Source organism: Protomyctophum bolini (genome assembly GCF_963924005.1).
Source record: "Protomyctophum bolini genome assembly, chromosome: 11".
Taxonomy (NCBI): domain Eukaryota; kingdom Metazoa; phylum Chordata; class Actinopteri; order Myctophiformes; family Myctophidae; genus Protomyctophum; species Protomyctophum bolini.
The window spans coordinates 8,028,866-8,056,279 of NC_137872.1; the positions used below are offsets into that span (position 1 = coordinate 8,028,866).

A 27,414-nucleotide genomic window follows, 5' to 3' on the forward strand; every position below is an offset into this window, starting at 1 on the left:
AGTGCCTGTTCTTCTCCGACGCAGATGTACAGTGCATCACTTCAATGTCCACAACTTCAGTTATGATATTTAGAGTGGTGACTTCTCCTTGCACCAGCCATCCAAATACACTTTCCAGTGCAACTATCCTTCATTCAGTCTCTCCATTTTTCCTGTGACCATTTTCCAATATTTGTCTCCGCCAATTAGGACTCCTAATTCCACTGCATCTATCCCTATGATGGGTACATCTGCTATGTGCATTCCTTTTGCTTCCAAGTCCCTCCTTATTATGTAACGACGAATGATGGCATGTGTGCCGAATAATGTCATGTTTTTAACACCCGAGTTCAGCCGAGGTTTCCCGAGTTCAGCCGGACGCCAGCGCTCTTCTTCGGCTGTAGAGGCTCGGCTTTTAACGGTCGTGAATCAGTGTTGCCATGTCCGCTTATTACAAGCGACCCCATGGCCTTGTTTTTCTAAAAAGTTGCTTGTAAATTGTATGTACTATAGTTGGGTTACGTGTTGCTGTTTTGGGGGCTTGTTTCTAAACTAAAGTGTAGTTGTTTATTTGTTCTTGTTTCTTGGTTGTTTATTTGGTCTTGTAGTTTCTGATTTAGGCTTATTTCTAATGTGTAGTTTCTGATTTAGGCTTTTTTCTAATGTGTAGGCCTACTCATGTAGTTTCCTATTTAGGCTTTTATGTAATGTGTAATTTCCCATTTAGGCTTTTTTCTAATGTGTATTTACCGGTAGGCCTATTTAGGCTTATTTCTTAATGTTGTTTAAACCAGTAATTCTCACACATTTCCAATTTTCCATGTCAAGGAAGGACCCCCAGATTATTTGTATATTTATATTTGTCCAAGGACCCTCAACCTACAACAACTAAACATATGTTGTGCCCTGAGACCCCAAATATGAATCTTGTTAAAACATTTCATAAATATTATTATGTTCCTTTTTCTCTCCGAGATTTTTTATTTATTTTTAATAGCAGATCTACCAGCTCACAACGCGTCGCGATGCGATCCGCTGTGAGCTTGTAGATCTGCTACTTTCAAATCAGTCGCAGTCGCTTCTTTTGGGCTTGTTTTCATAGAACTGGTTGCTTATTTCTCTCTCGGTGTCAGGCAACCTGGCAACCCTGGTTCAAACGTTCGGCTCTCAGAGCAGAGCGCAGCTTTGCTAGAGAGGAGAAAACATTATATATTATATTATAGTATTATATATTATTATAACTGTATGGTTGCATCGGTTTGGTCCAGGGGAGAACATCTAGATTCTATATTAAGTGTTTCATGGTCCAGAGAGGAGAGAAGAACAGAGAAGCGGAATAAAACATTGAATAAGTTCCAGCAACAACAGCCAGGCCGACAGAGGGATGACGGTGCTGCAGGAACCCGTTCAGGTGAGCTCGTTGTGTGGGGAGACTTCTTACTACAGACCGCTGTCTGAGGCTGGAGGCCAGCGGGGATAGGAGGCTCCTAACCCGGCTGTTACTACAGCTACAGACCAATGTCTGAGGCTGAGGCCTGCGGGGATAGGAGGCTATCCCGGCAGTTACTACAGCTACAGACCGCTGTCTGAGACTGAGGCCTGCGGGGATAGGAGGCTTCTAGCCCGGCTGTTACTACAGCTACAGACCGCTGTCTGAGACTGAGGCCTGCGGGGATAGGAGGCTCCTTGCCCGGCTGTTACTACAGCTACACACCGCTGTGTGAGGCCTGCGGGGATAGGAGGCTCCTAGCCCGGCTGTTACTACAGCTACAGAGCGCTGTCTGAGGCTGAGGCCTGCGGGGATAGGAGGCTCCTAGCCCGGCTGGGAGTGTTACTAACTACAGACCGCTCGCTGTCTGAGGCTGAGGCCTGCGGGGATAGGAGGCTCCTAGCCCGGCTGGGAGTGTTACTACACACCGCTGTCTGAGGCTGAGGCCTGCGGGGATAGGAGGCTCCTAGCCCGGCTGTGAGTGTTACTACAGACCGCTGTCTGAGGCCCGCCGAGGCTTAGCTAACGGGTTAGCATTAGCATCACCTAGCTGTCCGTGTTGTTTATTTATTGTTGTTTTGTCTATGGGTTGTGTACGTGAGGTAGTGCACGTTGCTGTCAGTGTGTGTGTGTGTGTGTGTGTGTGTGTGTGTGTATGTGTGTTGTCGTGCACGTTGCTGTCAGTGTGTGTGTGTGTGTGTGTGTGTGTGTGTGCGTTGATTGAACAGTGTAACAACTTCATGTCGAGCTAGCAGCTAAGCTAATGTCTCCCTGCTTGCCAGTAGAGTAGACTGCAGTGCATCTAGTATTATTACTGCTGCTATTACTAAGATTAAATACTGCTACTATACTAATACTACTACTGCTAGTCAGTAGACATAGTATTATTACTGCTGCTATTACTAATACTAAATACTGCTACTACTACTACTACTCCTAGCCAGTAGATTAAAATGCAGTACACATAATATTATTACTACTGCTATTACTAATTAAATACTGTTACTACTGCTAGCCAGTAGACTGCAGTACACATACTCACATAGTATTATTTGTACTGATATTACTAATTATACTAAATACTGCTACTACTAATAATACTACTACTGCTAGCCAGTAGACTGTGTACATCTTATAACTAACTGCTGCTATTTATACTAAAACAGTGGTTTTCAAACCTTTTCATGTCAAGGTCCATTTTTTATTTAGCTTTTGAGCCACGGACCACCATTTGATGACATTTAGCCTCTCAGACCCATTTGAGCCACGGACCACCATTTGATGACATTTAGCCCCTCAGACCCAAAACTAAAGAAAATGTTGTCGTTGGATAATATTTGTCCACATTTCCATGCTGTATTGATGTTGGTACCATTAAGAGAGATAACAGGCAAACGATGATCAAAATAACAATTCTTCTACATTCTATAATTGTGCAGACTTCTTGTAAATTAACTGATGCAGATGTTTAACAATAATCTATCTCTTGAGAGAGTAAAATGAAACACCACCTCTCCATCATTTAGCTGGGGACCACCTGGGACCCACCCAAGGACCACTGGTGGTCCCTGGACCACTGGTTGAAAACCACTGTACTAAATAATAGTAATACCAATAGCCTACTTGTATTAAAGTTGTAATCTCATGAACCAACATTTAATACTTTGATATTTACACTTTTACACATTTATGATGTGTGGTGAACTCGACTTGATTGTTATGTGTGTGTACACACATGTATACACACATGTGTGTATACATATGTGTATGTTTTTATACACACATGTATACACACGTGTGTGTGTGTGTGTGTGTGTGTGTGTATACACCCGTGTATTGTTTTATTTAGCTGCCAGGGGCAGGTGGGCAACCCTTAGTGTTTTATTGAGCTGCCAGGGGCAGGTGGGCAACCCTTAGTGTTTTATTTAGCTGCCAGGGGCAGGTGGGCAACCCTTTAGTGTTTTATTTAGCTGCCAGGGGCAGGTGGGCAGGTGATTCTTTTTCTAAGTGCTGGAGTTTGGAAGCACTCGTCGTAAGTCACTGAACGGCCCTGCGTACCACCTGTTTTGCACATGATGCAGGAGGCAGCAGTGCGACCGTTAAAAAAAACGAGTGCTTCCAAACTGCAAAAAGAATCGCCTGCATAGAATTTCTTGACAGAAAGTAGCTCATAACATTTTTATGAAACAAAAGCTTGGCATTTTGAAAGAGGATAATTCAAGCTTGGCCTAGAGCTGCAATGTTGGTGAGTTTAACGTTGTTTAATACAAGCAGTAGGGAGTCAATGGAGGGTATTGCAACTCTAGATTAATCCCATTATAAACAAATCTAGAGTTGCAAATTGTGGTTAGGCTTATTTAGCTGCCAGGGGTAGATGGGCAAGCCTTAGTGTTTTATTTAGCTGCCAGGGGCAGGTGGGCAACCCTTAGTGTTTTATTTAGCTGCCAGGGGCAGGTGGGCAACCCTTAGTGTTTTATTTAGCTGCCAGGGGCAGGTGGGCAAGCCTTAGTGTTTTATTTAGCTGCCAGGGGCAGGTGGGCAACCCTTAGTGTTTTATTTAGCTGCCAGGGGCAGGTGGGCAACCCTTAGTGTTTTATTTAGCTGCCAGGGGCAGGTGGGCAACCCTTAGTGTTTTATTTAGCTGCCAGGGGCAGGTGGGCAACCCTTAGTGTTTTATTTAGCTGCCAGGGGCAGGTGGGCAACCCTTAGTGTTTTACTTAGCTGCCAGGGGCAGGTGGGCAAGCCTTAATGTTTTATTATCTAGTATAGTAATGTGTAGTGTGTTTGTGTGTGTGTGTGTGTGTGTGTGTGTGTGTGTGTGTGTGTGTGTGTGTGTGTGTGTGAATGTGTGTGTGTGGGACGTTACATACAGGCTGCGGTGTGGCAGGCTCTGAACCACTATGCCTACCTGGATGCTGTGTTCCTGGCCGAGAGACTATACGCAGAAGGTGAGAGGGAAAGAGACTCACGCACGCACGCACACACATGCACTGTGTTCTAGAGTTCTCATCGGGCCCGAAAATTAAGGCCCGGCCCTAACTGATCAGGCCCTAGGCCCGGCCCGGCCCGACTAATTAGCATAGATTTTAGGCCCGACCCGGCCCTAAAACGTTGTGTTGAGAAAAAGTGAAACGCCAGTCAGCACCATCTTCATAATAGATAAATACACAAACAGACAGAACAGAACTATTATTTTTATTATTCTAAACAAATTCAATATATATTTCTTTTCATGGAGCCCCAGGCCCGGCCCGGCCCGACTGATTAGCATACATTTTAGGCCCGGCCCGGCCCTAAAATGTCTGGTCGGGTCGGGCCTGGTCGGGTTCGGGCAGAGTTTGAGAACTCTACTGTGTTCCTGGTCGAGAGACTGATTGGTCCAGGGGAAAAATAAACTGTAAACATGTCTGTATTCATTGCGTATATAGAAACACACAGGGACTACACATTTCACGCCCCCAAATGAGACAGCGGCCCCACTTCTGGTCCGTTTCAACGCTGTACTGCAGCTGCCAATGCAATCCCTATGAGGGGCATCATAAAATACCCTCATTTCACTGGTTCATTACTTAGGCTCTAGCAATTTTGTTTTTGTGCTCCAATAAAGTGTCTCATAGGAATAGACAGGTGACAGCCAGGTATAGTCTGGTGACCACCAGGTATAGTCTGGTGTCCACCGGAGAGACTGGTGACAGCCAGGTATAGTCTGGTGACAACCAGGTATAGTCTGGTCAGTGACAACCAGGCAGGTATAGTCTGGTGACCACCGGAGAGACGGGTGACAGCCGGAATGTAGACGGCACCCTGGGAGCAGTATGGGTTAGTGCCCCAGCCTGTGTCCTCCATGAGGAGGAAGCCCAAAAACCTTCGATGAGGCCTTTTAGGAGGACCATTCGAGCCGCAAGTGGAGCCTGCAGTGCTACCGTTGCCCAGGTGGAGCCTGCAGAACCATTGCGGCTAAAGAATCCACCCCTCCTGAATGAAGTGTCTGGTACTGGGAGTCTGGTGCAACGCACAGGTCCTCGCTGTACTCCTGGTGAGAGCAGGAGTGGACCTGGTGGAGGGGAGGGGCGCGGACAGGAGTCAACCCACAGAGCCTAGTCCCTCCTCATGCCAGAATTGTACCTCTCAGTCCCGGCATAGTAGTTCCGGAGAGGTTCCAACGGATTGTGTGGCCCTGGTGTTTCCCTAGTGGGTCTGATCGAGGGTAGCTCACTGAATTAGAATATTTAGTAAAAGTTAATTTTCTTCTGTAATATAATTACTCTTTTTAGAGTACATTGTGCTCAGTATGTTGACAAGCTTCATGAAGATGCTAATTTTCCATTCCAGCTAGATTTTGCACCTGCCCACAGAGCCAAAACTACTAGTCACTTCTGTACTGACCACGGTATTACTGTGCTTAACTGACCAGCCAACTGGCCTGACCTGAACCCCACAGAGAATCTAGGTTGTATTGTCCAGAGGAAGGTGTGAGACTTGAGACTGAACAATACAAATTAGACATGGTAACGCCCCGCCTGCCTCTGATTGGCCTACAGACACTGCCCGTCTTGACCAGAGCCTTAGATAATGCGGCTCTCCTACATAGACTACGCACTGAGCGTGGGGACAACCAACTGGGACAAGTCCTGGACCGGAAGTAGGCAGAAATGCATTGGACTCGGGCAACAGCCCAGCTTTAATTATATAAAAATCCCTTTATTTTAGATTGTTTTGTAGTAATAGTACTAAATCTGGTATATTCACACTGCATTTTTAATGTAATGTTCATCAATATACACTGTCCCGACCAAATAAACGAATGAAATAAAAACATAAACATTACGAGACTTTAGTTGTTACTGTACAATACTTTAAAACAGTTGTCATGTTGTACACACACTTAAAATGGCTCTTATTTGTGCCGCCTTCCAGCTTGGCTCAGTTCAGGCTGAATGAACAGAACTCGAGTGCTGGGTTTCTGCCCCCTCTCTATATCGCAACTCTTCTATTAGATGGCTCTGGTCTTGACTGTCCACTGAGGTGTAAATGTGAAACATTATTGTACTGTAAAAACATCTGTTTTCCCTTCACCTTTATCCTTTTTAGTATAATGGTATTAGTTTACTACAATTAGATTAATACACCATAATCAACACTAACATTTTATTTCATAGTACTGATCGTACACGTGTGTTCAATCAATTATTCAATCAAAGCAAACGGCATAAACAATAATAGTTTGGCTCTTCTACAAAATTAAAACGTACGAGTTTGTTACAAGGCTGCATTCTGTCAGAGGCAGGTGGGGCGTTACCATGTCTATGCTTGGTGTCGGTAGGCCAATCGGAGGCAGGCGGGGCGTTACCATGCCTATGCTCAGATATACGTATACGCGTATCCATTCCTGCTCTTCACTTGTAGCCCCGTCCCTACCTGTGTGCTCTGCTCTACAGTAGAGGTAGCTCCGCCCCCACCTGTTAGCTACATGTTAACAGTGTTTCTATGTGTTTCAGTGCATTCCGAAGAAGCGTTGTACCTGTTAGCTACATGCTAACAGTGTTTTCCATGTGTTTTCAGTGCATTCAGAAGAAGCGTTGTACCTGTTAGCTACATGTTACTACCGCTCAGGAAAGCCTTATAAAGCGTACAGACTGCTGAAGGCTCACAGCTGTTCTACACCTCAGTGTCGCTACCTGCTGGCCAAGTGCTGCGTAGAACTGTCCAAGTAAGTACACACACTTGCGCAAAAACGCACACACGCATGCACACACACCAGGGGGGGCAGTCAGACAGATATTTTGTGAAGCCACTAAGGAAATCGGGACTTCCTGAAAGTTCATATAATGGCCTGTTGTGGCGCTGTCATTGGGCACAAAACAACCCATATCTCCATGGCGGTCCATGTATTTGGGCCCAACTTCACCTAGACTGTATTACCTTAATAAACATGGTCATGAATACTTTCTGCTTCCAGTCACTAGTTTAAAGTCTCATTTCTCATGTCATAAAATTATTTTTGGAAAATGATGGTCTCATTTATTAAAAAGATGACCATAAAGTCGCGTATGTTCTGAGGGGCGTGGCTACCGTTACAGACTATGATCGGGAGCCACCCCCCGTTCGAGTCAAAATAAAAACCAATGAAGAAGAAGGGGGGGAAGTCCCGCCTCGTTGTCTGGGCCAGCCAATGGCCAGCTGGGCCCAAACGGATCTAGAAAGATGGCGATTTACAATTCAAGGACTGACTGGCTTCATCTTACGTCCATATCAGACCCGGAGAACGCTTTGTCCATATTTCTTTACAGTCTATGACGCACACACACACACCCTTCTACTACAATTGTAGTTCTACAACTGAACCTCTGAATGACATATTGTAGTTCTGAACTACAATTGTTTCTTATTCTTTTGTTTCATTCCAGATTAGCTGAAGGCGAGCAGGTTTTAGTGGGAGGATTTCTCAATATATTGTATTTATGTTGTTATTATTGTTAATATTTATTTTATTGTCTTGTGCATTAACAGACTAGCTGAAGGCGAGCAGGTGTTGGTTGGAGGAGTTCTCAACAAACAGAAGAGTCATGAAGACATCGTGACAGAGTTCGGAGATTCTGCATCTTTCACTTTATCTCTCCTGGGACACATTTACTGGTAATCCATCACTATCTGTACTGGGACACATTTACATCTAATTACTGTCATACATCACTATCTGTACTGGGACACATTTACTGGTAATCTAATTACTGTAATATTATCACTATCTGTACTGGGACACATTTACTGGTAATCTAATTACTGTAATATTATCACTATCACTACTGGGACACATTTACATTTAATTACTGTCATATATTACTATCACTATCTCTACTGGGACACATTTACTGGCAATTGTTATTTACATTCAATATAGTAATCGTTCAAGGTTTTTATGATCCTTAGGGTCATCCAAATAACATTCAAAATGGATTATTATATAAATTGTGGATCATGGTAAATTCAGTTCAATAATTTCAAAACATGTTCGACAAGAACTGTAACCAAATAATTGTACTATTTGGACAATGCTTTTTATAATTATCTCTCTCTCTCTCTCTCTCTCTCTGTGTGTGTGTGTGTGTGTGTGTGTGTGTGACTGTGTGTGTGTCTATGTGTGTGTGCTACAGCCAAACAGACAGACAGACTAAAGGCTCGGATTGTTTCCAGAAGAGTTTGACCCTTAACCCCTTCCTGTGGAGTCCTTTCCAATCCCTCTGTCACCTAGGTAACCATTATTATTATTGTCTCCACCAAGCCAAAGACGTGGCATCCTTAGACTCACTAAATTGAGAAAGGACACAATCATGTCATGCTCCGCTGGTCCTGGGATGCAACACTGTACTCGGTACTGTACTCTAATGTTGTTGAGGGGCGCTAGCCCCTCCTATATACAGGTTTAATGTTGTTGAGCGGTGCTAGCCCTTCCTATAGACAGGTTTAATGTTGTTGAGCGGTGCTAGCCCCTCCTATATACAGGTTTAATGTTGTTGAGGGGTGCTAGCCTCTCCTATAGACAGGTTTAATGTTGTTGAGGGGTGCTAGCCCTTCCTATAGACAGGTTTAATGTTGTTGAGCGGTGCTAGCCCCTCCTATATACAGGTTTAATGTTGTTGAGGGGTGCTAGCCTCTCCTATAGACAGGTTTAATGTTGTTGAGGGGTGCTAGCTTTTCCTATAGACAGGTTTAATGTTCTTGAGGGGTGCTAGCCTCTCCTATAGACAGGTTTAATGTTGTCGAGGGGTGCTAGCCTCTCCTATAGACAGGTTTAATGTTGTCGAGGGGTGCTAGCCTCTCCTATAGACTGGTTTAATGTTGTTGAGGGGTGCTAGCCTCTCCTATAGACAGGTTTAATGTTGTTGAGGGGTGCTAGCCTCTCCTATAGACAGGTTCAATGTTGTTGAGGGGCCCTAGCCCCTCATATACAGGTTTAATGTTTGTTTTTCCTTAAACAAATACTAGAAGTAGAGACTGGCACAACACTGTAGAGCTCTAGACTCTCATGATGTTAGATAGGAGAGTGTAGAGCTCTAGACCCTCATGATGTCAGATAGGACACTAACGGTGTGCTATAATTGTCTTCCACTGATTCCAGGTGAGAAACCAGATCCGGACCAGGTGTTCAGACTCTCCTCTCTCCAGAACGTAGCCCCGCCCCTTCCTGCTATCACCCCCGTCCAGAACCCCTCCCATAGGCTGGACACTGCCTTGATGGAGACGCCCCAAGATACTCTGGTACCTATTATTACCTGGTACCTATTATTACCTAGCCTCGGTCCCAGGCTTACTTATCTGCGAAAAGAAAAGCCTGGTCACAACCTAAGGCAGAGAAGCTATCGGAGTATCGGCGGTTGTATTCTCCGGAATATCAGATGTATTTCCCCCGGATACGATATTTTCCCGACCAATCACAACACTTGTTTCATTCACGGAGAATGTAAACTGATTTGTAAAGCATCAACGTCATTTCCTTGGGCGATACTTCCGCTAAAATCCTGCACTTCGCTGATAGTCTTTTCAGTTAAGGTCTTGCCCAGGGTGATTATTACCTGGTACCTACTGGTACCTATTTTTACCTGGTACCTACTGGTTATTCATATATTTACTCTTTGTCTTTCCAGGAGTTGAATCGTCTCAATCTAGAATCTTCCAACGCCAAGCTGATGTCTGATTCGTCGGTCTCCTACATAGACTCCTCCCTCATCACCCCGGATACCGGCTCCCTATTGGCCAACACTGTCACGCTGGGCTCCACTGGATCCCTATTGGCCAGCAAGCAGAACAAACCCAAGAGTGGGCGGAGCTTACTGGGAGGGACGGCCGCGCTCAGCCCCCTTACACCCAGGTAATTTACATAATTCATTATTCATGTAATTATAATATTTAATCAGCCCTCTTACACCCAGGTAATTTACATAATTCATTAATTATTCATATATTTATATAATATTTAATTAGCCCTCTTACACCCAGGTCATTTACATAATTCATTAATTATTCATATAGTTATAATATTTAACCCATTCTGGGCGGGAACCCCTTTTGGTGTTTTAACTAAGCATTATGTTCAAGGTTGAAAGTCTTTATTAATGTCCCAGAAGAGCAATTAGGTTTACAGCATGAGTAGTGGTTTAAAACATGCAGACAATACAAACAATACAGGACAATGTTGAGTCGCTCCAGACTGTATGACGGAAGTATTTATATTTTACTCATGATCAGAGCTTCCGTTGCTCCAGACTGTACGACGGAAGCATTTATATTTTACTCATGAGCAGAGCTTCCGTTGCTCCAGACTGTACGACGGAAGCATTTATATTTGACTCATGATCAGAGGTTCCGTTGCTCCAGACTGTACGACGGAAGCATTTATATTTTACTCATGAGCAGAGCTTCCGTTGCTCCAGACTGTACGACGGAAGCATTTATATTTGACTCATGATTGGAGCTTCCGTTGCTCCAGACTGTACGACGGAAGCATTTATATTTGACTCATGATCGGAGCTTCCGTTGCTCCAGACTGTACGACGGAAGCATTTATATTTGACTCATGATCGGAGCTTCCGTTGCTCCAGACTGTACGACGGAAGCATTTATATTTGACTCATGATCGGAGCTTCCGTTGCTCCAGACTGTATGACGGAAGCATTTATATTTGACTCATGAGCAGAGCTTCCGTTGCTCCAGACTGTACGACGGAAGCATTTATATTTTACTCATGATCGGAGCTTCCGTTGCTCCAGACTGTATTTGCATTTGGACATTGCGAGAGGCACCTGTCGAGACTAACCTCAAACTGAAATAATGTGATGTGAGAACAGCTGAGATCTTGTAGATCCACTCTACTCCCAAGCAGGAGTTATACCAGATCTACAAGCAGCAGATCTTCAAGCAGCAGAGTTATACCTCGCCGTACAGCAGACCGCGTGCTGAAAGTAGCAGATCTACAAGCTGTGAGCTTGTTGTAGAGCTGTTATATTCAGTGTACGGCCCCCGTCCTCAGACAACGTATACATTGGGCTCATGTGGGGTCGTGTGGTTCATGTGGGGTTGTGTAGTTCCAGACTGTGACTGTCCTGTTGGGATTTGTAGTTCCCTTTTTACCTCCTTCATGATGAATTCCTGTTCTGTTCTTTGACTATATAGTCCACTCACAGTTAACAGCCTTTGTATTGAGTTGTGCTTGAAATGTACTGTAATTCTGCAAACTGTTATTAAATATTTTAATCAATCAAAGGTATCGGCTAACACAGAAATCGAGGTGTCCCAAAAAAAGTGTATCGGGACATCCCTTATTATTATTATTATTATTATTATAGAACTATATAAAGTCATACTTTATGTTTGTTCTTTATTATTGTGTAGTTTTGGGATTCTGCCCCTGGAGCCGAGCCCTGGAGACCCCTCGTACCTCCAGAACTACACTGATGGGTCCTTAGGCAACAAGAAGGTACACACACACACACACACACACACATACCCCTCGTACCTCCAGAACTACACGGATGGTTCCTTAGCCAACAAGAAGGTGCACATGCACGCACACACATTCACTTTCTTTCCATTGTTAGAGAGAGAGAGAGAGAGAATTTATTGCGTTGTGTGATATAAGCATAATAAAAGTAGGCTATATAAATTAGGCTATATTGTGCGCACCTCAAAAGCTATAGTTAATTTCTCTCCGTGTATGCCTGAATGCACAGACTGCTATGAATGACTGTGACAAAAATGTATTTATTTATATGTGGACTGAACTGAATATGTAAGTCAGAGAGACTACCTAATTCCTGTTATAGTGTCCGTTATTTGTAAAGAGTCGGAGGAGGGACTGTCGGAGGAGGGGGGGTGATTTATACGATCAAAAAGGAACGAGGGCTGCGGGCAGGTCAGGAATTCCCTTCACAGTCATATAATATAAGTGTGCGCATCCTGGCGCTGCGGCTTATACACTTGCACATGTTACCAATACATACACATTGGCCTCGGTTACACGCACACAATTATGAATTGTCTATTCTGTAGACTGTACGGCTCTGTGTTCGGAGTTCCAGTGATCCAGCTGTGTGACACTGTATTGTTCCACCACATTTGCTTTGGCAATGTAAACGTATGTTTTCCCATGCCAATAAAGCCCATTGAATTGAATTGAATTGATACATGTCATTAGTGATCGCGGAATGTGCCGTCGCTTTGAAATGACAGCGTAGTACATTCCGATCCTAGAGGCAAATCCACTCCACCACTCTGTCCTCGCATCGAATCCTCTCCTCCTCGCTGGGGGCGGAGCTAAGGAGCGAGTGGAGGACGCGAGGGGAGTGAGCAAGTGTGAAAGTTGCGGTATTGGAATTTGGCTTATACTACCTAAAGTAAAATCCTTTAGTGCTCATTTTATGTGTCCAGGTCTGTGATTGGTCGGTTTTCTCTCAGTCTGTGTCCAGTTCTGTGATTGGTCGGTTTTCTCTCAGTCTGTGTCCAGGCAGGCCTGTGATTGGTGGGTTTTCTCTCAGTCTGTGTGCAGGCCTGTGATTGGTTGGTTTTCTCTCAGTCTGTGTGCAGGCCTGTGATTGGTGGGTTTTCTGTCAGTCTTTGTCCAGGTCGAAGGTGTTCAGTCAGAGCGGAAACAGCAGAGACGTGCTGCCGATCCCCTTCAACCAATCACAGTCCACAGCTCCACACACCAGGTAATTATCAACCAATCACAGTTTTAGGGGCGCTATAGAGCCCCTCCTATATACAGCTTTAAGGGGCGCTAGCCTCTCCTATCCTATATACAGCTTGTCAAAGCTTGTATCGCTTTTGCCCCATGCATGGGACATTTAGATAAAAAAAACTATCGGTTGGAAGCGTTGATAAAAGCATGGTGGAGGGAAACATTCCATATGGACATGGAGCTACAACAACTTTGAACGTTAGCTTCCATGCTAGGCATGCTAGTTGCTTTAACCCATTCTGAACGGGAACCCATTTTGGTGTTAGGCATCATGTTATGCTTTAGCTATTGAAAAATAGCAGATCTACAAGCTCATAGCGCGCCACTGAGTGGCGCGCTACGAGCTTGTAGGTCTGCTATTTTTGAAAAAAATCGAAGAACGACTGACATTTTTAGAATCTGATCTCAGGTCAGAATGGGTTCATCAGACCAGTGTGTGTCCAGTGGAAACCTCGTATGAATCTGATCTCAGGTCAGAATGGGTTAACATGTCACCGCCGCTGCTGTGATTCATTTAGCATATCACCGCACGATGCGAGACATGCAGCCAGCGTGGAAGTCAACGTCAGTCTCCTGCCCCATGGATCCTCTCTCCCTCCGCTACATAGTCAGTTGGACTTGGACCCACGACACGTCGGTCCAGTCCACACCTGCCCAGATAAAACGGTTATGGCACATTAACCCATTCTGACCTGAGATCAGATTCATACAAGGTTTCCACTGGACACACACTGGTCTGATTAACCCATTCTGACCTGAGATCAGATTCTAAAAAATGTCAGTCGTTCTTCGATTTTTCAAAAATAGCAGACCTACAAGCTCGTAGCGCGCCACTCGGTGGCGCGCTATGAGCTTGTAGATCTGCTGTTTTTCAATAGCTAAAGCATAACATGATGCTAACACCAAAATGAGTTCCCGTTCAGAATGGGTTAAATAAATATGTTGGTATTGTTGGTATCCTTTGAAGCAACACATGTTTTCTAATGGTCAGGTTGTTCTGCCCCAACCCTGTGGAATGTAGTATGCACTCCCCAAAACGCTCTCATTCCACCATTTTTATTGATTTTATTCCTTCGTCTAGTGCAGGGGTCTGCAACCTTTTTGAAACAAAGTGCCATGTTTTTAGTTTCTAGATAGTCAGTGTGTCACTTTAATGACACAACATGTTTTGATTGTCCACGAATATAACTTTTCCCTTGTTAAATATTCTTTCACATTGTTATAATGATCATTAGACTCTGAGCAGAGCCCTCCTATCTCCCTCCCCCAGTCAGAGTTCACAGTTTTAATGAATGTACAATGATGTGCAGGATGTAATTTACATACAAATATGAGTGAATTAATTTATTTGACTATTGTTTATTTGCCGGTATTTTATTTTATTTCCATGCTAGTGTGCCAGTGATCACCCTCCTTTGTGCCAAGGTTGGCACCAGTGCCAAAGGTTGCCTACCCCTGGTCTAGTGTTCCCCCTAATGAAGTTGGGTTTATTTGTTTTCTCATGGCACCCACATTTGAGTAGACTACCTGCAGTGCTGCACTTGTTTTAAACGAGATGTTTTAAACAAGTTGTTTATCTGTTAAGTAGCCTAGCACACAACTTTTTACAAGCTTATGTAGTCACTATTCATTGATTCACTGGTATACCAAAATCCATTGAAAATAAATATCGTTCTCGGGTCAAACATTCATTCCACAGGGTGGCACTACCCACACGTTTAGCTGTGTTGCTCGTTCCACAACGCTGTACCTCGTTGTAAAGGTGACCAATCAACGATAAAAATGATATAATATACATTTATATATTATTTATAACCGACCAAATTTGTGAGTGCGTGCTAGCCTGTGTGTATCAGTACAACTCTTCAGGTGTTGAATTGTGTGTGTGTGTGTGTGTGTGTGTGTGTGTGTGTGTGTGTCAATCAGTACAACTCCTCAGGTGTTGAGTCCGACTCTATCCGCTCCTCCCAACGTTCAGCCCAGAAGATCTTCTAGACTGTTTACCTCAGCAAGTTCTACTGCTAAGGTACTAGCACACACACACACACGCTCGCTCGCACAAACACGCTCGCTCGCTTACACACACACTCACACATGCACACACACACGCACACACACACACACACACACACACACACACTAAGGTCTCAGATGCACTTGCCCATCAGACAAGTACAGGTCATGCCAACTTTGTCCATTATAAAATGACACTGTAGCTATGAATGACGTTTTTACAGTCACACTTGTTATTTAATATTTTGTAGCAACAATGCAATTGGGCAACTCTTACTGGTTTATTTAGTTGCCAGGGGCAGGTGGGCAACCCATAGTGTTTTATTTAGCTGCCAGGGGCAGGTGGGCAACCCATAGTGTTTTATTTAGCTGCCAGGGGAAGCTGGGCAACCCTTAGTGTTTTATTTACGTGTGTGTGTGTGTGTGTGTGTGTGTGTGTGTGTGTGTGTGTGTGTGTGTGTGTGTGTGTGTGTGTGTGTGTGTGTGTGTGTGTGTGTGTGTGTGTGTGTGTGTGTGTGTGTGTGTGTGTGTGTGTGTGTGTGCAGGAGAACAGCAAGAAGTTAAAGATGAAGTTTCCTACTAAGATTCCAAACAGGAAGACCAAATGTAAACCCGGGAAGACCTCGGGTTCCAACCTGAACGAGAGTCTAGACATCCTGAAGCTGGACTCTAGTCTGTCTGACATGAAGGTCCCTCAATACCAGAGTCTGAGTCTACAGAAAGCTGCTACTGGTAATAGGGCATTCACTTCTACTCATTTTTACTAGTTGACAAGTGTCCTAGTGTACTAGTCGACTAGTTGTTTAACTACCTATTATTTTTATTTTTTTGGAAATAAATATTTGTACATTTCAAAACTGTGTACATTGGTGACTATAATCTACCTGATATTGAGGTCTACAAAAGCGTTTTTTATTTTATTCAACTAGTACCAACAAGGTCGACTAGTGGATTTACTAGTCGACTAGTAAACTAGTTGCTTTATGCCGTGACTGGTAACTATTATATACTAGAGACATGAAGTTCCCTCAATACCAGTCCCTGAGTCTACAGAAACCTGCTACTGGTAACTATTATAATATATAATATAATGAGACTCTTCTCTGTCTGACATGAAAGCTCGTCAAGACAAGACCCTCTGCCATTCCTGACTTAATAGTAGCACAGATTTAATTTACCACTGAAGTTATAGAAGTTTCTCCATATGGATCATGGCAGCATCCAAATCAATGAAATCACAGGAATAATGTTAGTCACTGGACCACAGTCACCTGTCACAGTCTAAATGGAAGGTTGATTACACCATGTTACCACCTACTACCACACATTACCACCTACTACCACACATTACCACCTACACCACGCAACAGGTAGGAATAGGACGGAATGGAATTATTTTGTTGAATTGCATTTTTATAGCGCTTTTCCAAGTGCTCAAAGCGCTTTACAATGGTTCATTCATTCATACGCTGCCGCCATACGCTGGCGGCGAACAGTCGACGCCAGCGTCCTCACTTCCCACATTCACACACCAATGGTGGCAAGCTCACACCGACCAACTCATTGGAGGCAATGTAGGGTTCAGTGTCGTGCCCAAGGACACTTCGACATGTGGCCAGGAGGAGCCGGGATTCGAACCGCCGACCCAGGGATCATTGGACGACCTCCTCTACCTCCTGAGCCACAGCTGCCCTTATGTTCGGTTCGCTTGCTTTAAATTAGACAGCGCTGCGGAACATTACTATGTTTGTCAATTATAGATTTGAGAGGATTTATTTGTCAAAGTTAACCCATACAGGCGTGCCAATGCAAACACTTGACTTCTAGTAGTTGATGTGTGTGCATCTCTGTATATATTGTGTGTTTTACAGATGGTCTACTCAGCGTACTAAGGGATCTGGGTAAAGGCTACCTGGCTCTGTGTTCGTACAACAGCAGAGAAGCGGTCAGCGTTCTCTCCTCTCTGCCTTCTCACCACTACAACACGGGCTGGGTGTTGAGTCACATCGCTACAGCACACTTTGAACTGGCCGAATATCTACAGGTATGCACGCACGCACGCACGCACACACACATAAACACTCTAGAACACAGGCTGGGTGTTGAGTCCATCGCTACAGCACACTTTGAGCTGGCTGAACACACACACGTCTTTCTAACATTCATTAGGACTATCAGTCACCAGAAGCAGAGACGTGTGTTTTCAACCAGTCTAACATTCATTAGTACCGGTATACTAATGTTATTTTCTTTCAGGCAGAGAGGCTGTTCAGTGAAGTGCGTCGCATCGAGCCATACAGAGTCGAAGGAATGGAGATTTATTCCACAACACTCTGGCATCTGCAGAAAGATGTAGCTCTGTCCACGCTGTCCAAAGACCTGACCGACATCGACAAGAACTGTCCTGAGGTGAGGAAGTCACTTTATTAAGGGTTAGGGTTAAGTTTTTTCTTTTTTTAAGATCTGTGTGAAGTTGCCCGAACGGCTAAGGCTCCAAGAACAGTCAGTCATGCAGTTTAAGGGTATTTATTTCTCCACCAAAGTTCAGTACAGGTTCAACAGGACAATAACAATAATACTAAAAAATGAAATAAACACTTGAGCAAACACTACTGAACAAAACCCATGTGGATAAGAGCTCTCTTCATGCTGTACCTCACACAAGGCCCTGTAGCTCTCCCTCAGGGATGTTACCTGTGTCATCGCCCACTTCTAACTAACTAGCCTGTCCCTGCAGCCTCCTTTAAATAGGAGTGGATCCTACCACTGGGCACAGACTCAATTAGCACATTTCTTCTCAAATACTTCACTAATATAAATACATCCATCAACAACACCTTGAATAAAAAGTAACCTAAACATTCTCAATAATGTGTTACAATTAAACAAGTATATATCAGAATGAAAACTCAATGACAATTACTCAAAGCATAAGGAGAAACACCCCTCTCCTGCATAGCACTTGGCCACTTCCTCATCAAGGGAAATGCCACCAGCAGTGCAGGAGAGACAACAAATCAGTGATTACACTTTCAATGCACAATTTTAAAACAGTCTTTGCATGTTATAGGTTTGTGTCTTTGTATATAGGGCACGGGTTGCCCCGTGACAGTCTGAATTAAGTCTGTGGTTTTTATTTGGGCTGTGGCAATCATTTTGAAAAAAATAATGAAAAATAACTCAAATTGTTCATTTGAAAATGTTTAAACTGTGAACTGAACTAGTTGGTGAACTTTCCCAACACTGTTTATACATGCTAATCTAACATGCATCATAGCTATGGTCACAGCTATGGAGAAAAACGAAAATGATTCAAGTGCGCCCTCAAGTGGTCAAAAACCGATTTTGCTGTTACATCCTTAAGACCAGGCAGTATGTGCAGTTGATCATTGTGTGTCCATTGTACCAAAACATCAGAGACACATACTTCCCACAGATTACAACCAAACACAGAGACTTTGAAAACATGACCAATGACAAAAAACTCCCATATCTGCTGGGCGAAGTACAACAATGTGCAAACACAGCAGCAAGATTTGTGAGTTGCTGTGATTGGAGAAGGATATCAAATGGAACACAACCACCCTGAAGACTAATCATTGTGTATATTCCTGCACTATACCTGCATTGAGTGACCTTGGTACATAGAATTTGATCTATTTAAGATTCTGACCTTCAAATGTACATCATTTTTGTTTTGATTGTATTGCTGTATTGTTGTATTGTTCTTTCTGCTATGCCAATGTAAACGTATGTTTTCTCATGCCAATAAAGCCCTTTGAATTGTGTGTGTGTGTGTGTGTGTGTGTGTGTGTGTGTGTGTGTGTAGTCATGGTGTGTAGCAGGTAATTGTTTTAGTCTCCAGAGAGAACACGACATCGCTATCAAGTTCTTCCAACGAGCAATACAGGTAATTCATTAATGCAGGTAATTTATTTGTACAGGTAATTTGATGAATTACAATACAGGTAATTGTGACTTTGGTGCTCTATTCTCTCTATAATGGCAGTAATAACTCTCTGGCTCCCTCTCCAGGTGGACCCCAGCTTTGCCTACGCCTACACTCTGCTCGGACATGAGTTCGTATTAACGGAGGAGTTGGACAAAGCCTTATCCTGCTTCAGGAACGCTATTAGAGTCAACAGTAGACACTACAATGCCTGGTAATTTCTAGTTTGTTCCATGTTCTCCCCGTGTCCCCTAGAGGGTAGGTATCCTTACATGTTCTCCCTGTGTCCCCTAGGGTAGGTACCCTCACATGTTCTCCCCGTGTCCCCTAGGGTAGATAGATAAAGATATGAGGAATTATAGTTAGACAATACCTTGGCAAATGACTGTGTGTGTGTGTGTGTGTGTTAGGTATGGTTTAGGGATGATCTACTACAAGCAGGAGAAGTTCAACTTAGCAGAAATTCACTTCAAAAAAGCCCTGAGTATCAACCCTCAGTCGTCAGTGCTACTGTGTCACATTGGAGTGGTACGTATGATAATTATATTCATTATGTTAATTAAAAGCTATCAACTCAGAGCAAGTCGGTACACTTTATCTCTATAGTCATGTGATCAAGACGGATCTGTCCCATTGTTATTGGATTTGTTTGTCCATCAAGATTGGTGTGTGTGTGTGTGTGTGTGTGTGTGTGTGTGTGCACGCGCTCAGGTCCAACATGCTCTGAAGAAGTCAGAATGTGCTTTAGAAACTCTGAACAGAGCGATCAACATCGACCCCAAAAACCCTCTGTGTAAATTCCACCGAGCCTCCATCCTGTTCGCTAACGAGAAGTATAAGGTAAATATATATACTAGTACTATTACTACTACTACTACTACACATACTGTATATATACAGTGTTGTCCCTGAACTCTTTCAAAGAATGAACGTTCACGAACGCGTTCATACTTTGGGTGAACTGAACGTATTGTATTTCTGCCTGATGAACGTCATTGTGAAAGCATTCATTTCTGGCGTGTGTGAACGTCACTTTCTCACGTTCAACTTCGTTCAAGAGTGAGTGTTTCCAAACAGCCTTCCAGGCGAAATCCCACGCTAAAACAAACCCTAAACAGGCCTTAATATCTAGCGGAATCTACCCCACCAATAAGTCCTTATCCGACACAAATTAACTAATCTTTCTCAGCCGTACAATTTCACTGATCCTGTCATGCAGGCAGACAGGCCGCAGACACAGAACATCCCGACTCAAACACTGATGAAACTTGTTGTTTGAGTAAAGATAATGTGCCACGAAAAATAGCTTCCAATAGCTTGTTATTTTTGCGTCGAGGAGGTTTGTGTCCATATCTCCTTAACGGACAACAAAAGACACAGACTACTGAAGCGCAGTAATGCATGATTTATTCTAGGGATGCACCGAAAGGGAAATTTTTGGCCGAAACCGACTACCGAATATAGGAAAAAGTTGGCCGAAAACCGAATACCTGAATATGATTAATATTATATATATAAAACATTTATTCAGCTGTTTTGAAAAAACGATAAGGAATTAATTTGGATAATGGTAATGGAGATATTGTAAAAGTTGCCACTTTATTAATCCCAAAGGTTGGAGTTCATTCCCAATAGCAGACTTTATTCCTATGGGCTGTGGCAATAATTTAAAAACCATGAACTTTAGTTAACATTTTTTAATGATTCATTTTTAAATTTACAGAAATGAGGAATTATTGTTCGAAAATACCTGGCAAATGACATACTGTGCGTGTGTGTGTGTCCCTCAGGCTGCACTCCAGGAGTTGGAGGAGTTGAAACAAATCGTTCCCAAAGAGTCTCTGGTTTACTTCCTCATCGGCAAGGTAAGATGACCTTTGACCTCTAACCCATTTTGGGCGGGAACCCCTTTTGGTGTTTAAAGCATTATGTTATACTTTAGCTATTGAAAAAGTTATACTTTAGCTATTGAAAAAGTTATACTTTAGCTATTGCGCTATGAGCTTGTATCAATCAAACTTTATTGACAGCCGTAGCTAGAAGAAGACTTCGCCCTAGGGTGATATGTACTGTTACAGGACTGCTATCTGCCCTCTAGGGTGATATGTGCTGTTACATGACTGTTAGCTGCCCTCTATGGTGATATGTGCTGTTACAGGACTGTTATCTGACCTCTAGGGTGATATGTACTGTTACAGGACTGTTATCTGACCTCTAGGGTGATATGTACTGTTATAGGACTGTTATCTGCCCTATAGGGTGATATGTGCTGTTATATGACTGGTACCTGCCCTCTAGGGTGATATGTGCTGTTATATGACTGGTATCTGCCCTCTAGGGTCATATGTACTGTTACAGGACTGTTATCTGCCCTCTAGGGTGATATGTACTGTCCTAGGACTGTTCCTCTAGGGTGATATGTACTGTCCTAGGACTGTTATCTGCCCTCTAGGCCCTAGAGGGCCACCCTAGAGTCTAGGGTGATATGTACTGTTATAGGACTTATACTTCTATAGAAGTATAGAAGCATCTTCCAGAAGCATGAACGGTCTCAGTTAAATGTCCTTGAACAAATGTCATGATTTCTTCAGCTGAGTCGGCCTAAAAAAAAACACCATTACATTTTCAGTCTTTAGATTATATGTTGCTTTATTCCATCCTGACCCTGATGACCTTTGAACTCTGACCTTTACAGGTGTATAAGAAGCTAGGCCACACCCACCTGGCTCTGATGACTTTTGAACTCTGACCTTTACAGGTGTATAAGAAGCTAGGCCACACCCACTTAGCCCTGATGAACTTCTCGTGGGCGATGGATCTCGACCCGAAAGGAGCGAACAACCAGATCAAAGAAGCCATCGATAAACGATACCTGCCTGACGACGAGGAGCCAATCACAGAGCAGTATCCATACGACTCAGGTACGAGGTCAGCCAATCACTGAGCAGTGTCCGTACCACTCTGGTACGAGGCAACCAATTCAATTGCGAGGCGGAGTAAGTTATATATTAAATTATTCGTTTTTAATTGGGCGGAGGGCGTTTGGTAGCCGGCAGCGCCGTTTAGATGAGAGTTGTGACAACCTCGTTCACTTCATGGGGCTTCAGTCCAATTGATGATATGCACACGGCTGCCATCTTCCCAGCAAGGTGCTACCTAGGTCCTTCCCATTGACAGCCCATTCATCCAAACAGAAAAGTCCTCTCTGATTTTATTAAATAGCGTCAAACTCACCGACATTGCAGCTGTACGAAAAGCTTGAATTATCCAAAGTGTTTGTTTAAGAAAAATCTAAGTGCTGGAGTTTGGAAGTGCTTGTTGACTATCACTGTTGACTAGCCCATGTGTACCACCTAGAATTTGCACATACTGCAAGAGGTAGCAGGACGTTGCTTTACTGATATCGAGTGCTTCAAAACACTTAGAAAAATAATCATGAGTAAAATATAAATGCTTCTGCCATACAGTCTGGAGCAACTGAAGCTCTGATCATGAGTAAAATATAAATGCTTCCGTCCTACAGTCTGGAGCAACTGAAGCTCTGATCATGAGTAAAATATAAATGCTTCCGTCATACGTACAGTCTGGAGCAACGGAAGCTCTGATCATGAGTAAAATATAAATACTTCCGCTATACAGTCTGCAGCAACGGAAGCTCTGATCATCAGTAAAATATAAATGCTTCCATCATACAGTCTGGAGCAACTGAAGCTCTGATCATGAGTAAAATATAAATGCTTCCGTCATACGTACAGTCTGGAGCAACGGAAGCTCTGATCATGAGTAAAATATAAATACTTCCGCTATACAGTCTGCAGCAACGGAAGCTCTGATCATCAGTAAAATATAAATGCTTCCGTCATACAGTCTGGAGCGACGGAAGCTCTGATCATGAGTAAAATATAAATGCTTCCGTCATACAGTCTGGAGCGACGGAAGCTCTGATCATGAGTAAAATATAAATGCTTCCGTCATACAGTCTGGAGCAACGGAAGCTCTGATCATGAGTAAAATATAAATGCTTCCGTCATACAGTCTGGAGCAACGGAAGCTCTGATCATGAGTAAAATATAAATACTTCCGCTATACAGTCTGCAGCAACGGAAGCTCTGATCATCAGTAAAATATAAATGCTTCCATCATACAGTCTGGAGCAACTGAAGCTCTGATCATGAGTAAAATATAAATGCTTCCGTCATACGTACAGTCTGGAGCAACGGAAGCTCTGATCATGAGTAAAATATAAATACTTCCGCTATACAGTCTGCAGCAACGGAAGCTCTGATCATCAGTAAAATATAAATGCTTCCGTCATACAGTCTGGAGCGACGGAAGCTCTGATCATGAGTAAAATATAAATGCTTCCGTCATACAGTCTGGAGCGACGGAAGCTCTGATCATGAGTAAAATATAAATGCTTCCGTCATACAGTCTGGAGCAACGGAAGCTCTGATCATGAGTAAAATATAAATGCTTCCGTCATACAGTCTGGAGCGACGGAAGCTCTGATCATGAGTAAAATATAAATGCTTCCGTCATACAGTCTGCAGCAACGGAAGCTCTGATCATCAGTAAAATATAAATGCTTTCGTCATACAGTCTGGAGCGACAGAAGCTCTGATCATGAGTAAAATATAAATGCTTCCGTCATACAGTCTGGAGCAACGGAAGCTCTGATCATGAGTAAAATATAAAGCGGAAGTGAAGCCTCCTCCCCACTTCCGTTTCGTCTTTTCAGTCGCCCAAATTTATCCTAAGTTAAATTATAAATAATCTAAGCATATATAGCTTGTTGCTTAGCAGAAGGAAATTAGGAAAAGAAATGTAAAGATCATTTCAAATATATATTTTTTAATGTAAATAGCAGCTTCTTTACTCGGATTTAGGGAGGTGTGGTTTCAGACTCTATATAGCAGGGGTGCCCACACTTTTTTGACTTGAGAGCTACTTTCAGAGTGACTGTCTCAACAAGATCTACCTACCGAAAACATAATATTAAACCATTGCTGAAACTAGTTTAAATATGGAATAGTGGCGCTGGTGTTACATAATTATAAGTCAAATGCACTTTGAATGGAGAAATGGAATAGGTAGCTGGTTTTTTGTATTTCATCTGTAATGCCTCTGACGTTTGTGCACAGCAACACTCTTGAAAACAAAATATTGCATTGTGGGTTTGAGCTGACAGGCCCTTTTTGAACAATGAATCAAGTCACCTTAATTCAAGTGGCAGATGCCAAAAATATATTTTTGTATACTTTTTTAGGGGCATGTCATGTGATCTACCTGCACAGCCCTTGTAGATCACGATCTGCCTTTTGGGCACCCCTGCTATATAGCATTCGGAGATTGTGGAATAGTTTATTTATTTGAAAAGGATCCCCATTAGCTGATGCCATGGCAGTCAGCTAGTCTTCCTGGGGTCCATTAGCTGATGCCATGGCAGTCAGCTAGTCTGGGAAATTCTTTGCTCAATAGTGAGCCATGAGAGGCTGGAGTGCATATTTACAATACTAGTTCTCATAGAACAACCCAGAACAAGTCTGGCTGCCCTATTTTGTACAACCTGTAATTGTAACCTGTAATACAACCTGACGACCATAGTTTTCTCGCTGCGCAATACTTTTAACCCTGTATCAATCCAGCCGATCTGAATGACTCGAGCTACAACATTACCACACACTATAGTTGTAACATATTATGCCCCGGTCACGTTGTTTTGCTCCCGATCTGATTATTTGATTTTGAGTATCTGCCGATAACGATTTCCCCCGATCCAATATTTATATTTCATAGAACACGTTTATGCCAACGTATCACAACAGTACAATAACCCAAAATCACAGACAATATCCAGTCTATTATCATGATATGGATATAATATTGTGGCCTAATTGTAATCCATCTACAACCTAGTGAGCTTGCAGATCAGCTATATTCAATGAACACAGTTGGGGTGCGTTCGGAAATGCGCAATTGAGTGTGGTGGGCGGTGACGTCACAGAGTGCGTTAAGTATGCCTTATTTACGAACGACCACAGCTGTGATACATTCACACTGGACAACCCCAGCTTCAGGGTAGGGTCGCTCAGTGCGGGCACTCGGCACAACTTGTGCACTGGATTTCCGAACGCACCCTTAATGTGGAGATTAGATTACCAAAAAAACCCACCCGAAATACATTATAGGTTATTGTATTGTTAACAAGTGTTCCTCTCTCTCTGTCTGTCTCTCTCATCCCAAGAGACTCTGGCTCATTCTCTCTCTCTCTCTCTCTCTCTCTCTCTGTGTGTGTGTCTATGTCTCTCTACCAGTAGCAGACGTGGAGGAGAGCAGCATGACGGACGCAGACGACACCCAATTACAAACCACAGAGAGCGATGATGTACTTTAAGACTCCGCCCCTCCGGTCCCACCGCAGCCAATCACAGTCCTTCTAAACTCTCATTGGTTCAGACCGGTCGCTAGGCAACATTAGCACAGAACTCCGGTTGCTTATTGGTTGGTTCTAACAGGAAGTGGAATGATGTCACAGTGTAAGCCCCTCCCCCTGTGCTCTGATTGGCTGAACTGCTGCTCATTCTGTTTCATGTGGAGGTTGTTTTTTTTATGTTTTTATCGTTGTCATGGTAACGAATTCTGATCAATAAAATGTCTGAAACCCTGACTGTGGTGTTCTGTTCTGATGCTAACGTGCTAACCAGGCGGTTTGCGGCTGACCTTAGTAGATCTACAAGCTCACAGTGCGTCACGCCCATGACACGCTGTGTGCCCAAAGGGCCTCCAAACGGGGAGCGATGTAACGCGCATATAGTTCATTTTCAATAATACCTGCATATTTGCTCGGAGAAGTCGCGGTGCGACGACGCAAGCGTGTTTACGTGAGCACGGTGCCGTGAATTTGTTGCGCGCGTGCTCGTTACGCTCGCACGTCTGCAACTCACCAAACCTGGATTCTGTTTAGCTTTTTTTTTTTTCACTTGCGTTGTCGCGCCACTCTAGAGCTGACCTGGAGGAGACCTGTGTTGATCCAGACCCTCTAGAGCAGACCTGGAGGAGACCTGTGTTGATCCAGACCCTCTAGAGCAGACCTGTGTTGATCCAGACCTGGAGGAGACCTGTGTTGATCCAGACCCTCTAGAGCAGACCTGGAGGAGACCTGTGTTGATCCAGACCTGGAGGAGACCTGTCGTTGTGGCGCCCTCTCTGGAGGAGACCCTTTAAGCTGTGAGCTGAGCTTGTAGATCTGCTATTTTCACTTGGGTGTGTAAAGCGAAGAGCAGACCAAGTACTAAACTGAGCTTGTAGATCTGTTATCTGTTCACACTGAGATCTTCTGCACACTTCCACCACAAGAGGGCAGTAGAAGATCAACAGGTACATTTATCCTGCATTACAGAAAATACCCAAATAAAAAATACATATTCTTATTCTCCCCCAGAAAATATATTATATATTAATATTCTACCCCATGAAATAAAATCCATATTCTACCACATGGAACTTTAGAATACATATTCTACCACATTGGAACTTTAGAATAAATAAATACATATTCTACCACATTGGAACTAAAGGAGAAAATACACAAATAAAATACATATTTCCATGTATGTGACATGTTTGTCCATGAAGTGTTCTTACTGTAAATCACTGGATTAAGAGCGTCTGATAAATGACTACTAACTAGTTATATTGTATTATATACTATAATTCACAAACATTGATTTAAAGTTAAAGTAATCTATCTACTAGTTTACTACTAGTTCCAGTATTTAGTATATTATACTAGTTTGTATCCATTTAAAGTGTGAATGCTGTTAATAAAATGCTATACAAATAACCATAACCTTAAAATATAATTAATAGTGATTCCATGATTCATAATAAAGAATTGATTTCACGTGAGGTTAAAATGTAAAAACATGATGTGATGATAACATTCTGAAGCAGAACAAACGTTCCCTGTGTCAGTAACACTACACTGGAGTGACTGGACCATTGATTGATTGCAGTCATTGAACACAGCTGGTGCAAACATTTCGTCTCAGGAATCTCATCTGTACACTACTATAATATAATATTACTACATAGTTACCGTACTATACTATAACTGTACACTTGCAGCTTATATTGTTAGTTATAATAATAGTAATTATTAGTGTTATAAATGATATATCGCGCTGCTAAAGACGTGAAGCCATGAGGACAGACCAGACGCTCAAAGGAACATATTCTAATTCTACTGTG

General features: G+C 43.1%; 1 protein-coding gene across 2 annotated transcripts; it reads left to right on the plus strand.

Moving 5' to 3' along the window:
* Window positions 1-1,146: 1,146 nt before the first annotated feature.
* On the plus strand, window positions 1,147-25,831 carry cdc27 (cell division cycle 27). Of its 2 annotated transcripts, none has more exons than XM_080774968.1 (20): window positions 1,147-1,390; window positions 4,341-4,416; window positions 7,031-7,178; window positions 7,979-8,104; window positions 8,623-8,720; window positions 9,588-9,727; window positions 10,114-10,337; window positions 11,858-11,942; window positions 13,076-13,173; window positions 15,129-15,228; window positions 15,761-15,947; window positions 17,087-17,259; window positions 17,472-17,624; window positions 19,045-19,125; window positions 19,251-19,378; window positions 19,575-19,692; window positions 19,876-20,004; window positions 20,955-21,029; window positions 21,923-22,085; window positions 25,479-25,831. In XM_080774968.1, exons 1-20 carry the CDS (start codon window positions 1,364-1,366, stop codon window positions 25,556-25,558), a joined length of 2,409 nt encoding a protein of 802 aa, XP_080631094.1. In that variant the 5' UTR covers window positions 1,147-1,363; the 3' UTR covers window positions 25,559-25,831. The 2 variants fall into 2 exon arrangements, with proteins under 2 accessions (XP_080631094.1, XP_080631095.1); XM_080774969.1 differs by having other exon boundaries at window positions 25,482-25,831.
* Window positions 25,832-27,414: the final 1,583 nt, after the last annotated feature.

What these genes read in the sequence shown, in the direction of transcription:
- cdc27 (XM_080774968.1), top strand. Translation starts at nt 1,364, where the DNA reads ATGACGGTGCTGCAGGAACCCGTTCAG. An exon ending in CCAATCCCTCTGTCACCTAG is followed by an intron (nt 8,721 to 9,587) that starts GTAACCATTATT and finishes CACTGATTCCAG; the next exon opens with GTGAGAAACCAGATCCGGAC. An exon ending in TCTACAGAAAGCTGCTACTG is followed by an intron (nt 15,948 to 17,086) that starts GTAATAGGGCAT and finishes TGTGTTTTACAG; the next exon opens with ATGGTCTACTCAGCGTACTA.